Source organism: Meriones unguiculatus, chromosome 17, assembly GCF_030254825.1.
Source record: "Meriones unguiculatus strain TT.TT164.6M chromosome 17, Bangor_MerUng_6.1, whole genome shotgun sequence".
Lineage (NCBI taxonomy): Eukaryota > Metazoa > Chordata > Mammalia > Rodentia > Muridae > Meriones > Meriones unguiculatus.
The window spans coordinates 26340234-26352696 of NC_083364.1; the positions used below are offsets into that span (position 1 = coordinate 26340234).

The 12463-nt window shown below is 45.0% G+C and overlaps 1 protein-coding gene across 1 annotated transcript in view; it reads right to left on the reverse strand.

Annotated features, from left to right (window-relative positions):
* The window catches only part of Liph (lipase H), a 36577-nt gene extending 24416 nt beyond the window's left edge, over window positions 1-12161 (reverse strand). The window contains exons 1-3 of the mRNA XM_021658074.2: window positions 11995-12161; window positions 3031-3398; window positions 1057-1165 (exon numbers count right to left, since the gene is read on the reverse strand). Coding sequence (XP_021513749.1) covers window positions 1057-1165; window positions 3031-3398; window positions 11995-12043 — 526 coding nt within the window. The 5' untranslated portion in view covers window positions 12044-12161. The remainder of the gene's footprint in view (window positions 1-1056; window positions 1166-3030; window positions 3399-11994) is intronic.
* Window positions 12162-12463: the final 302 nt, after the last annotated feature.

Consider the following 12463-nt stretch of genomic DNA (forward strand, 5'->3'; position numbering starts at 1 on the left):
TGGTCCATTTCTTCCTACTCTGTGATCAGTGGCACCAAGTTGGCAGATTGAAATTACTCACTACCAAAGAAATCAGCACCGAAACTGGAAGCTGTGTAAGTCAACACCAACCACTGCACCTCACTACCACAACACACCACTGGAAAGAAACAGTCTACCAGAGAGGCAAACCCAAGCCATCTGTTCTAAGTGTGAGGAATCTCTCGCTCTCTCCTCTCTCAAGTAAAGGCACATTACTTTTGAAAATATAGTGATAATACATCCTGAACTTTTGAAACTACTTGGTTTCGCTAGGAAGATAGATAAATAAGATAACTGAGGCCATCTTGGCCTTTGGGGAAAGTGAGGGGGAAAAAAAGTCCGTCCAGGACAAACATTGGGAAGAAATGCCGGCCAATAGGACTGGGGGAGGGGGATTTGGGGCTGTGAGATTACCTTCCCCCTCCCCCAAATGTGTGTTTTGAGTCATTTGCATTTCCTCTCCTTCCACACACTTCTATCTTACAGACTCCCTAACTTTAAACCCCAGGTGTGAGAATGAAACCTGAGAAAGGCAAATGATGAGCCCTTGCAAGCTGGAGCAGGCCCTCAGCCCCGTGAGTAGCTGTGGACATTCTTAAGCTCTAGTCAAGAGATCCAGAAAGAGTCTTTGTCCTTCAGGGTGGGACCTGCTACAGTTGGGGTGTTTGCTAGAAAGCTGATACTTCAACATTCAGGCCCAGCTGCTGAGTTTCCAGCCCCTTTTCCTTCCGTGACTCTCAGCTGCGCCTGTGAGTGCCAGCTCTGTAGCTCAGGCCAGCCTGAATTGACCCAAAGGAACGAGGTTCTCTGGGAACAGAAAAAATCAAAACAACAATAATTCCCCGGGATACTGCTGGAGGTGAGCATAAGAAAAATATGGTCACCATCAAGCTTTTCTGTGACATACACAATTTGCAAAACATTTAACCTACATTCTGTTAAGTCATAGGCTGAGGTCAATATGACCTTTGTGGTGGTGCTCTCCCAGAGAACACCAGCCCAGGTGAGAGCCCTGCTCACGCCCAGGAACCTTACCTGTGATTCTCCCCAGCTTCTTAGGGTACGCTGCTCCAACAAATCCAGCTATGTGGGCTCCTAGACTCACTCCAATCATATAAATGTTGTCCAGAGATGCTCCTTTGTCCTAGAATTCCATTAATAATTTGTGAGAGTTCAACAAGTTGACCAGGCTTGCAGAGATCTTCTTTACCTTGGAGGAATATTCCTCCTAAGTACTGTATCATCTATTGTCTCACTTGGACTACTTTGTGTATGGGTAGATATGCACGCACATCTATTCACTTATGTGTGGGGGACAGAGGTCAAAAAGCCATGTGTCAGGTTGGAGGTATAGCTCAGTGGTTAGAAACATTTGCTCTTGCAGAGGAGCCAGGTTCGATTCTCAGCACCCACACAGCAGCTCACAATGGTGTGTAACTCAGTTGCAAAGGCTCCGGTGCCACCTCCTGACTTCTGTGGGCACCAAGCGCATACATATATACATATACATATATATATATACACACATATATACATGCAGACGAAGACTCATATACATTAAAAACATAAGAATACATGAATTTTTCTTTTTAAATTAGGCGTCTCCCTCGATTGCTCTCCACCTGATTTTTTGAGGCAGGGTCTCTCTCTGAGCCTGGAGCTGGCTGATTTGGTTAGACCAGCCAGAAAGCCCGAGAGATTCTCCTGTGGCAATCCCCTGGGTCTGGGATTGCCAGCAGGCACTGTGCACTACTGTGCCCAGATGTTTTTATATAGGTTCTTGGGGTTGAGCTCAGGTCTCCATACTTGCACACCTAGTGCTTACCAACTGAGCCAGCTCCTTAGCCCCTGTTGTCTCATTTAAATGTCACAAGAGGCCTGGCGCAGTAGTTCAGCTTAGGGCACTTAGGTTATAAGCCATAGGTTCAATCCCCAGCATGGCAGGAAGAGGGGAAGTTAAAGCATCCTGCAAGGTTGATACTACTTTCAAGGGCAAATAGGGAAACTGAAACCTAGAGCTGAGGTCGTCTGGCCCAGGTGAAGCAGTCAGGGAGGGCACAGGGCAGGACTCAAACCAACCTGCTAGCTCCAAATTTGTGTCCTTCGGTGTCTCCACTCCTGACTCTCTGCTGGTCATCAGGCAGAGACATCTTTAGGGCTTTCAGATTAGGGAGGGGTGATAAAGCATTTTGATGAACTCCTTATTGGAGTCACCATGCCAGAGACAGAAAAGGTGGGAGAGGGCAGACTCCACTGACCACAGGCTGCTGGACAGTATGTTCTCAGTCACCCAAATGTTAACCTGCTTGCTGACGAGCTGACATAAAACTCCTGTCACAACCAGCCACGGCAGTCACCACGAGGGGGGTCTCTCTGACATTGCTCTGTAGACCAGGCTGGCCTTGTACTCACAAAGATCTGCCTCTGCCTCTGCCTCCTAAATGCTGGAATTAAAGGCGTGTGCCACCACAACCTGACTCATGTCACATCTTTTTTTTTTTTTAAAGAGCAGCTCATGAGATCATTCAATAAACAAAAGCTAAGGCCCTGCCTTGGAAGGCCTTCTAGAAACACTGACTGTCCCATCGAGCTGTGTTTCCACTGAGGTTTGGAATAATCTGGACATTAGTCTCTTGGACTTCTAGCAGAACAGCTTCAGAAGTTGAAGGAGGTCCAGGTATTCAAACCAAGATCTCTAAGCAGACCTCTCCTATTCAAAGACACCTTCATAGCTGTCGCAAAATGATGCTCCTTCCACAAGGCTCCCTGCCCTTAGCTATGGAAGATTATGAGGATGTAAAATTTACATTAAGAATGGCAACATCGGCCCGTACCCCTTCTCTGTGAGGTGGACAGCCTGGAGAGCCACCCCCTCTTCCCTGGGTTTATTCAGATTTGCCCATGGTTATAAAAAGTTACAAAATGGCCCTTCACCATCCAACCAAGTGATGCCTCTTGGCTTTAAGCTTCCCAAAAGCCACCAAGTGATCTAAGAGGAGTCTCTCTTACCACCATGTGTTTGATAAATTCCTCCAAGATCTCAGCGACTTTTCTGGTCTTCGCAGAGGCGCTGCTGTAGATCACAGTCGTAGCTCCTCGATTCCAATCAACCACCACCACGTTCATCTCTTGCTCACGGAGCAGACTGTGCACCAACTCCTCCATCCAAACTGGAGGGGAGCCTGTTGGCCGGAAGCCGTGGATAATGAAGGTGGTTTTCTTGGTCACATTTAAGTTCCCCAAAGCTGTGGAGTTGATGACTTGTGCGCAGACCTGGCCTCTCTCTGTGTAGAGCATCAGCCTCACATTGAGTCCTGTACCAACCACTGCGTTGGGGAAGCTCAGTTTGGTGAAGGATGGGCATGTTTCGTCAGTGTCTGGAAATAAAAATTAGATGGCGTCACACAGTGCCTCTTGAGCAGGGCATCATGTGGGAATGTGCTGTGATCTGCTGCCTGGTGCCCTCATACTCCTCACAGCACCTCAACAGGGCCTCGATGTAGCTGAATGGAGCTGACAAGTCATACTTAATCAAGATTTTCTAAGTAGTGATACCTCATTTCTCTAGTTATCTTTCTCCAGACTCTTTCAAGGTGGAAACTGCAAGTTAGCTCAATGCAGCCTTTTGCAACCCTCCCAGCCGTAAGCGTATCCTCGTTCACCTTCCTCAGCACCTGTGGGTGCCTCGATTACAGCACAACAACCCTCTTTCAGGGATGCGTTCTGGGTGTTGGGTCTGGGTGTGTCTGGCCTGTGAGAGCGTGCCCCTTCAATGGTAATTTCTAAGCTGTGTGTCCTCAGAAAGACAGAACACAGCAGAAGAGCCAGCAACGGAGTCTCCATGTCTCTAGTGGGATGGTGGTCAGAGTGAGGTGTGCCCTGCGCTGAGCCATCTGAAGTGCAGACCATGTCAGCTGGGGCTGGGCCCTTTTCTTCTCAGCTCCTGAAGCAACCTTTCAAGCCTTTGCCCTGCAGAACAGCCTCAGAAGAAAACTGGACTCAAGGAAGAGATGGCACAAACCTGGAAGATCTTTGTATTGTGGTCTGAGACAGGGTCTTAATATGAAACCCAGGCCATTTTCAGACTTACTACATAGCCCAATCCAGCCTCAAATTTGCAGTCTAACTCTCTCACCCTCCTAAATTCTAGGAGTACAGCTATGCCCTGCCATACTGGACCTGGGGCATGGCTGAGAATGTCACTCAGTGAGACAATGCTTTAAGACCGATTTTGGTCACTAGGGAACAATCAGTAGCAACATCATGGAGAAACTGGGCCAGGCCTTGCTTATCATCACCCTATGGATGCACAAGGGCATCCATAGAGTCTATGCGCTTGAAACATAAAGGGGCTGAGAGACCACAGTGCCACTGTTCCGGTGCTGACACTGGAACTGGAACCCAACTGTGCCAGGGAAACTGGCAAACATAAAGTGAGAAACAGGCTCTGCCTTTCTGGCAAAGGATCACCGCGATAAACAGTGTAGGAAGGCTGTGGAAATGGTCTGGAGTGACAAAGAACAGGGACAGGGTAAACCAGTGCAATGTTTAGACTTTGGGTAGAACTTGTGGTAGAAGGGAAAATGCAATAAAATAAACCAAGTCAGTTGGAAAATTGGTATCCAGACAATGAGGTGAAAGTGTGGAGATAATCACACTTAGGTTATTCGGGTGGTTTGACAAAGAATGGCCCTCAGTGGCTCATGTATTTAAATACTTAGTCACCAGGGCGGGAAGAATTAGGAGGTGTGGCTTTGCTGGAGTGGGTGTGGCCCTGTTGAAGGAAGGTGTCGATATTATGTATGATCTAGCATGCACGGCCTTAAGTTCAATCCCTTGTAGTACAAAAAGGGGAGGAGGAACGGAATAGGAAGGAGAGGGGAGGAGCAGGGGCAGAGAAGAGAAGGGAAGAAACAAAGTGAAGAACAAAAAAAAAGGTAGAGGTTTAAGGCTTCAGTTCAATGGGGAATGGAGGAGATTTGGAGATGAACGAAAGGTCAAGTTGAAAGATGAGAAGGATAGGGGGGACTGAAGTGATGGCTCCGTGGGTAAAGGCACTGACTGCTCTTGCAGAGGACCTGGTTTTCGTGCCCAGCACCCACGTGGCAGCTCACAACTGCCAGTAACTCCAGTTCCCAAAGTCCTGCCACCTTCTTCTGGCCTCTATAGGCATGAGGTGCACACATACATACATTATACACACATATACACACATTCACAAACATAAAAAAATACGGAGGCTGGACCAGGTGTGGTGGCACACGCCTTCAATCCCAGCACTCAGGGAGACAGAGGCAGGTGAATTGCTGAGAGTTTGAGGCCAGCTGGTCTACAAAGCAAGTCCAGGACAGCCAAGGCTACCCAGAGAAACCCTGTCTCAAAAAACAAGACAAAACAACACAAGGAGGCTGGAGAAATGGCTCAATTGTTAAAAGCACTCACAGACTCCTAGAGGACCCCAACTCCTGCAGGTTCAGGTCCCAGTGCCCACATGTGACTTAAAACCACCTGTAACTCCAGTTCCAGGAGATCTGATGCCCTCTTCTCACCTCCACAGGCTCCTGCATGCATGAGGTGAATATACATACACTCAGGCATACAAACATAAAATAAAATATTATTTTAAAAGGAAAAATATATATATACATAAATATATAAATGAAATATATCTGTATGTATATTTATGTATTATGTATACTCTTAACCACTGAGCCATCTCTCCAGCCCATTTATTAATTTTGACTGCAAAAAGTCCCAACTCAGGGCCTTATACACTCCAGGCAAGCACTTTACCATTGAGCTCCATCTTTGCCTCCCAGAACTAAACATCTTTAAACAAACAAACAAACAATGAGTTTGGCCCATGTTACAAATTAGCTTGAGCTACTTGGGCTCAGGTATTGTGCCGCTGCTGCTCTTGTTGTATCAAATGTATTCCTAGTACAGGAACTTTTTGTTGGTGTCAAATTCTCAGCAATTTGGAGAACACACAAAGGCTGGGCACTGTGAGAGATGAGGGTGTCCAAACAGCCTCACACACAGAGCTCCGTATGTTTTCATTTACACTGCTGTACTTCAAGTTGTGAATGAATCTATGCTTCCAAAAGGCAACTTTTGGGCTGTTCTATTGGTTTCTTACAAAGTCAAGGTTACTCAGAATACAATCAGGTACTCACAGAGTAAATTAAACTGGTTTTTCAAGTGTAACCTTGTCTCTGCAGTTCATTGCAAGAGGAGAAATTGTACCTGTCCTTTCTGAACTACTTACCCTGAAATAACATTTTTCACTGATACCTGGAAAATTACAATGAAATGGACTCTGTCTACAACACCCTTAGAGGAAGAATCTGGAGTCTATTCTAAGGTGGCATAATTATCATTTATGACCTTCTTTCTTATGTTAAAAGAAACAGATTCAAGTTGAAAATCAGAGCAACCATCAATAACCTTTTCATCTTTTTAGCTCGGCTGGCCTTGAACTCATGATGCAGCTGAGGATGATCTTAAACTTCTAATCTTCCTGCCTCCGCTTCTTGTGTGCTGGGATTACAGGTGTGCACAGCACACCAAGTTTATGCAGTGCTGTGGATCAAACCGAGGTCCATGCATCCTAGGCAAGTACTCTATGGGCTGAACTGCATCAAAGTCGCACTGAGGTATTTTCTTATAATCTGGCGTGTCTATCTACAATATCCATGGTATTGACAATACAATATCCATGGATGCTCTCCTGCTGTCCCTAGCAAGGTTAAACCATCCTGGGTTTCAGCTGCCAAGCTGAAAGTATTTAACCATTCGGTTTCTTACCTACAGAGTTTGCTCACTGTGTGCCAGTCTCCTAAATAAAAACACAATACAGTTTTGGAAAAAGCATGGGTTTGAGAGTCAGACCTAGGTTTGAGATCTAGACTAACTTCTCTCTAGCTACTGACATATTCAACCTCTCAATCTTGCATTTACAAAACGACCATAATAATGCTAAACTCTCAGGCTGTGCCGCACAAACGCAGGTTGAATTTGAAGCCGTCCCTACACAGATGGAGTCATTTGAATATGAAATGTCTCCCACAGGTCCCTTTGTTTGAACACTAGTCCCCAAAAGTGGCACTGTGTTAAGAGGCCATAGAGTCTCAGCACCTGCTTCGATACCCTGCTGGGTGGAGTCTTTCAGAGTCCCTCTGTGGTAGGCTCCTGTCCTGTTCCCTGTTTTCTCCCACTTCCAATGTCTATCCCATTTGCTTTCTGAGTGAGGACTGAGCAACTTCCCTAGGGTCCTTCTTCTTGTCTAGTTTCATTAGGAGTATAGATTTTAATATGTTATATGTTATATGTCTAACATCCTATGTTATATGTCTAACATCCACTTATAGGTGAATATATACCATGTGTGTCTTTCTGATTCTGGGTCGTCTCACTCAGGATGAACTTTTCTAGTTCCCACCATTTGCCTGCAAATTTCATGATTTCCTTGTTTTTAATTGCTGAGGAGTATTCCACTGTGAAAATTTCTGTATCTATTCCTCTATTGATGGACATCTGGGTTGTTTCCAGATTCTGGCTATTAAGAATAAAGCTGCTACGAACATGATTGAGCAAATGTCCTTGTTGTATACTTGAGCATATTTTGGGTATATGCCTAGGAGTAATATAGCTGAATCTTGAGGTAGCACTATTTCTAATTTTCTAAGAAAGCTCCAGATTGATTTCTTTGCAGGGAATCTTATGAAAGAAGGGGAAGAGAGAAAGATCTGGAGGGGACAGGAGCTCCACAAGGAGACCAACAAAATATCTGGGCCAAGGAGTCTTTGCAAAGACAGATACTCCAACCAAGGTCCATGCATGGAGATAACCTAGAACCTCTGCACAGCTGTAGCCCATGGCAGCTCAGTCTCCAAGTGGGTTCCCTAGTAAGGGGAGCAGGGACTATCTCTGACATGAACTCAGTGGCTGGCTCTTTGATTACCTCCCCCTGAGGGGGAAGCAGCTTTACCAGGCCACAGAGGAAGACAATGCAGCCAGTCCAGATGACACCTGATAGACTAGGGTCAGATGGAAGGGGAGGAGGACCTCCCCTATCAGTGGACTGAGGGAGGGGCATGGGAGGAGAAGAGGAAAGGAGGGTGGAATTGGGAAGGGATGAGAGAGTGGGCTACAGCTGGAATACAAAGTGAATAAACTGTAATAATAAAAAAATAAATTAAAAAAAAAAGAGGCTGTAGAATCCTTGGGGAGTGGATCCTAGCAGAAGAAAGAGTCCCTGAGGACCACACCATAAGGATTATAGGCTGGGCACACTTTCAGCCCCAGATCTCTGCCTCCTGACTGCCAAAGTTTAATAGCTGCTTCAGAGCCCCACAGCAGCCTGCTTTCCCATGTGATGGACTGCATCCTCTTACACAGAGGCCAAAGAAGCCCTTCCTCCCTTAAATTGCTTCTGCTGAGTATTTTGTCACAGCAACAGGGAAATTCACATACACACACACACATACACAAACTGTTGGTATTTTGAACCAACTGAACACAGTTCATCAACACTCTACCATAAAGAAGAGGGCCAGGTGGTGGTGGCACACACCTTTAATCCCAGCACTCAGGAGGCAGAGGCAGGCAGATCTCTGAATTCGAGGTCAACCTGGTCTACAGAGAGAGATCCTGGACAGCCAGAACCACACAGAAAAACCCTGTCTAAAAAAAAAAAAAAGAGAAAAGAAGGAAGGAGGAAGAACAAAAGAAAGAAAGGGGAAAGCACTCTCTCAATAAAGCTTTGTGTGAATCAGTCTGTTTACACAGCATCATAGACCCTCATAAACTGCTGAACGAGGAAGTGAAGGCAGCCGGGGCCACCAAGGTGCAGGTTGCTGTTTGGAAATGACGTCTTTCACCACACAGTACAGGTGATTAAACCAAAAATAGCTTCTCTTTAGGAAAAAATGTTGATATTCTGCTCACTCTACACTTAGCTGCAATCCTTTCAATGTTTTATATGTTGTGGTAGAGCATCACTTATGGAAGGGCTAGGTGGCTCAGTGGGTGGAGGCACCTGCTGCAAAGACTGAGGACCTGAGTTCAGAACCCACATGGTGGACGGAGAGAGCTGATGCCTGAAAGGTGCTCTCTGAATTCCGCTAGCAAACTGTGGTTTTTTTTTATATGCACATGTACATAAAACACACCCAAACATACAAACACACACAAATAAATATGAGTAAATAAACTAGCTAATTAAATGTAATTTTTTAAGTTAAAAAACATGGGGCTGAAGCCAGGTATGGTGGGGCACACCTGTAATCCCAGCACTCAGTGAGGCAGAGCCAGGTAGATCTCTGTGAGTTCAAATCCAGCCTGGTCTACAAAGTGAGTCCGTGACAGTCCCTTGACTACACAGAGAAACCCTGTCTCAAAACAACAAGTAAACAAAAAACCGTGGGGCTGGAGAGATCCCTGGCTGCTCCTCCTGAGGACTGGGGTTTGATTCCCAGCACCCACATGGGGGCTTACAGCCATCCGTAACTCCAGTCTCAGAAGAACGGACAAGCTCTCCTGACTCCTGCAAGCATGCAAGTGACCCCTGGACACTGCAAGTATGTGGTACACAGAATACGTTCAGAAAAATACTCATATACACAAAGTAAGATCTCAAAAAAAAATTAAGTCACTTATCCTGATGTCTGAGTTTTGATGTCCCTTTTCTCCTTAGATGTTTTTCTGAGGAATGTCATTCTCCTCATGACTCTACCCTAACCCTGAGGCTGTCAGGATTGTTCTAAGAATTATAAATGATGCCTTGTGAGGTTTCTAGAGCCTTGGCACATAGGAGATGCTAGAAAGTTGGTAGCTGTTGATGTTGATTGGGGACTGGGAGAATACTATTTACCACATAGGATTGTACAAAGACTTAAAGCAGTGCAGTCAAGTTGGGTTGAAAATAAATCCTAATATAACTATTATAAATTTTCCAGCTCAATCCTAAGTTTCATTTATTAGCACACTTACATGATTTTAACAGTTTTGATCAGTTTACAGAATTGAGTTCTACCATCTTATCCTCTCTGTTATTTTATGTCTAAAATTTTAAATGTCTTTATTATTGTGTGTGTGCAGGCTCATGCCCTTGCATGCCACAGCTCTGCAGGAGGACGACTTCCTGCTCCCCCCAACACACACACACACATACCCCAACACCTTTCCGTAGGTTTGGGTGATCCAGCTCAGCTTTCCAGGCTTATGCAGCTGGCGTTTTCACCCATGTAGCCATCTCACTGGCCCCTTTTGAATTCATTTTAAAACACGTTTGGACATTTCTGAAAAGCATCAGAATTATATTAATGACTATTTTTCCTTTCCCTCTTCCTGGCACTCGTATGTGTGTCTGGTGAGTGTGTTTGTATGTGTTCATGTTCACATGTGTGTGTTGACATGTATGTAGAGGCCAGAGGTTGGTTGGTGTCTTCTTCAATGACCTCCACCTTAGAAGCTAAGGCAGGGCCTCTCACTGGAACCTAGAGCTCCCGGATGCGGCTGGCCAGCTTGTTTAGGGACCCCCATCTCTGCCCACACAGCTCTGAGGTTGTAAATGGGCCTCCACAGCCTGTGGGCATTCATATGGGTTCATAGTTGTCTGGCTTTATCCATTGGGCTGGTCTCTTGGTCCCACAGATCACTTCCTTTAAAAATCAGTTTAACACTGGAGCCCACAAGTCAGTTTACCCACTGGCTCCATGGGTAAATGTCACTGATGCCAAGCCTGACAACCTGAGTTCTCCCCAGTACCCACAGGGTGAAAGTAGAAAACCAGCTGCTACACACTGTACTCTGACCTCCAGGTGTGTACTGTGGCTTGTGTGCCCACTCGTATTAAAGAAGTAAACAAATATAATAGAAAATGATTTCATATTTGGAAACATGATCCAACCCTGGAGTAGAGACGTTTCTCTATCTAGTCTGCATTTGAGCTTTCCTATTGCTTTGCTCTTTCATTTTAAAGGTTCTTCCTGGGGTTGGGAATGTTAACTCTGTAGCTGAGTGTTTGCCCGGTGTGTGGTAAGGCCCTAAGTTTAAAACCTAGCACTGGCCGCTGCCCCAACAAAAGGCTGTTCCCTTGGAAGACATTGCCAGTACGGCTTTTACAAGCCTCGGAGCGGGAGTGTTTTCCAGGTCTAATGTCTCTCCCTGCCCTTTAAAAAGTTGTAGGTCAAGGTTGGGTGTGGTGGCATCCACCTTTGTCCCACTGAGTTCAAGACCAGCCTGGTCTACAGAGCGAGTTCCAGGATAGCCAGGGCAACACAGAGAAACCCTGTCTCTAAAAACAAAACAAACAAAAGTAATGTCAGAATTCACAGTCACTACCTTTGTGTGAAAAGGAAGTAGGTTCCAAGGACTGAGAAGTACATTTCACTTCATTTTTTGTTGTTGTGTCTCACTGTGGAGATTAATATTTTCATTTTGATTTTATTATCTTGTAATGGAAATTTCTTGTATTGGAAACTGAACCTGGAGCCTCGTACATGCTAGGCATGTATTCTGCGATTGAAATATGTCCTCAGTCTGGCGACTACTAATTGTTAAATTATAAATGCACCATGTACCATAAAAGGAATTTATGTATATATTATATATATACAATTATGATGTTGTAATACTGATTTAAATACACCTAAATGCATGAAAGTATAAAAATCTTTCCTTGCTAAAAATATGAAAAGAAAAAAAAAAGAAAAAGAAAAAACTTACCTCTCTGCATTAATTAATTTGTTTCCTATAGGTGGAAAGACACAATTAAGCTATGAAAGAAATTAATACCACCTTAGCTTTCTCAGGTTAACTCAAATAAATAACAGTTTGATCTATGACTGAGGGAAAAAAGAATTCAATATAAGAAAGTTAATTTTCCCATCGCTCCTGACCTCAAAAGTGCTCACATGAAACTTTGAAAGTCCACCGATATTTTTTAAAAGCATTGGCTAAATGACCTACCTGATTTCACCAAGCACATCAAGCTGATGAGAAAAGACAACCTCAGCATAGGGAACCTCAAGAGATCATGTGTCCCAAACACAAGGATGTGGCCCACTCCGAAGAGCCTGCGTTCCCACCCTGGAGTCTGGCTTTCTCCCGGGGAAGGCGAGCTCACACGCCCAATCCCAGTCAGTGACAACAGGAAGTCCCTGAGGGAGAGACTACAGCCTGTCAGGATCTTTGGCTCCTCCTCTTTGCAATAAAAGGTCAGGGACTTTCTGCTTGCACAATTAGTGCATATGCTAACGCCTCATTTGCGTTTGAAGAATGCTAAAAAGTTTCCTTCTTCTGTGGGCGGCTTACTAGCTGTTTGGCTTGGTGTGCTGAAATTGACCTAATTGAGATCCTTCTCCCTTATGAATGAAATGACAAATGCCGTCAGTGTTCCCCCTGACTGTATGCACAAAACCACTTTCTATGTTAACTC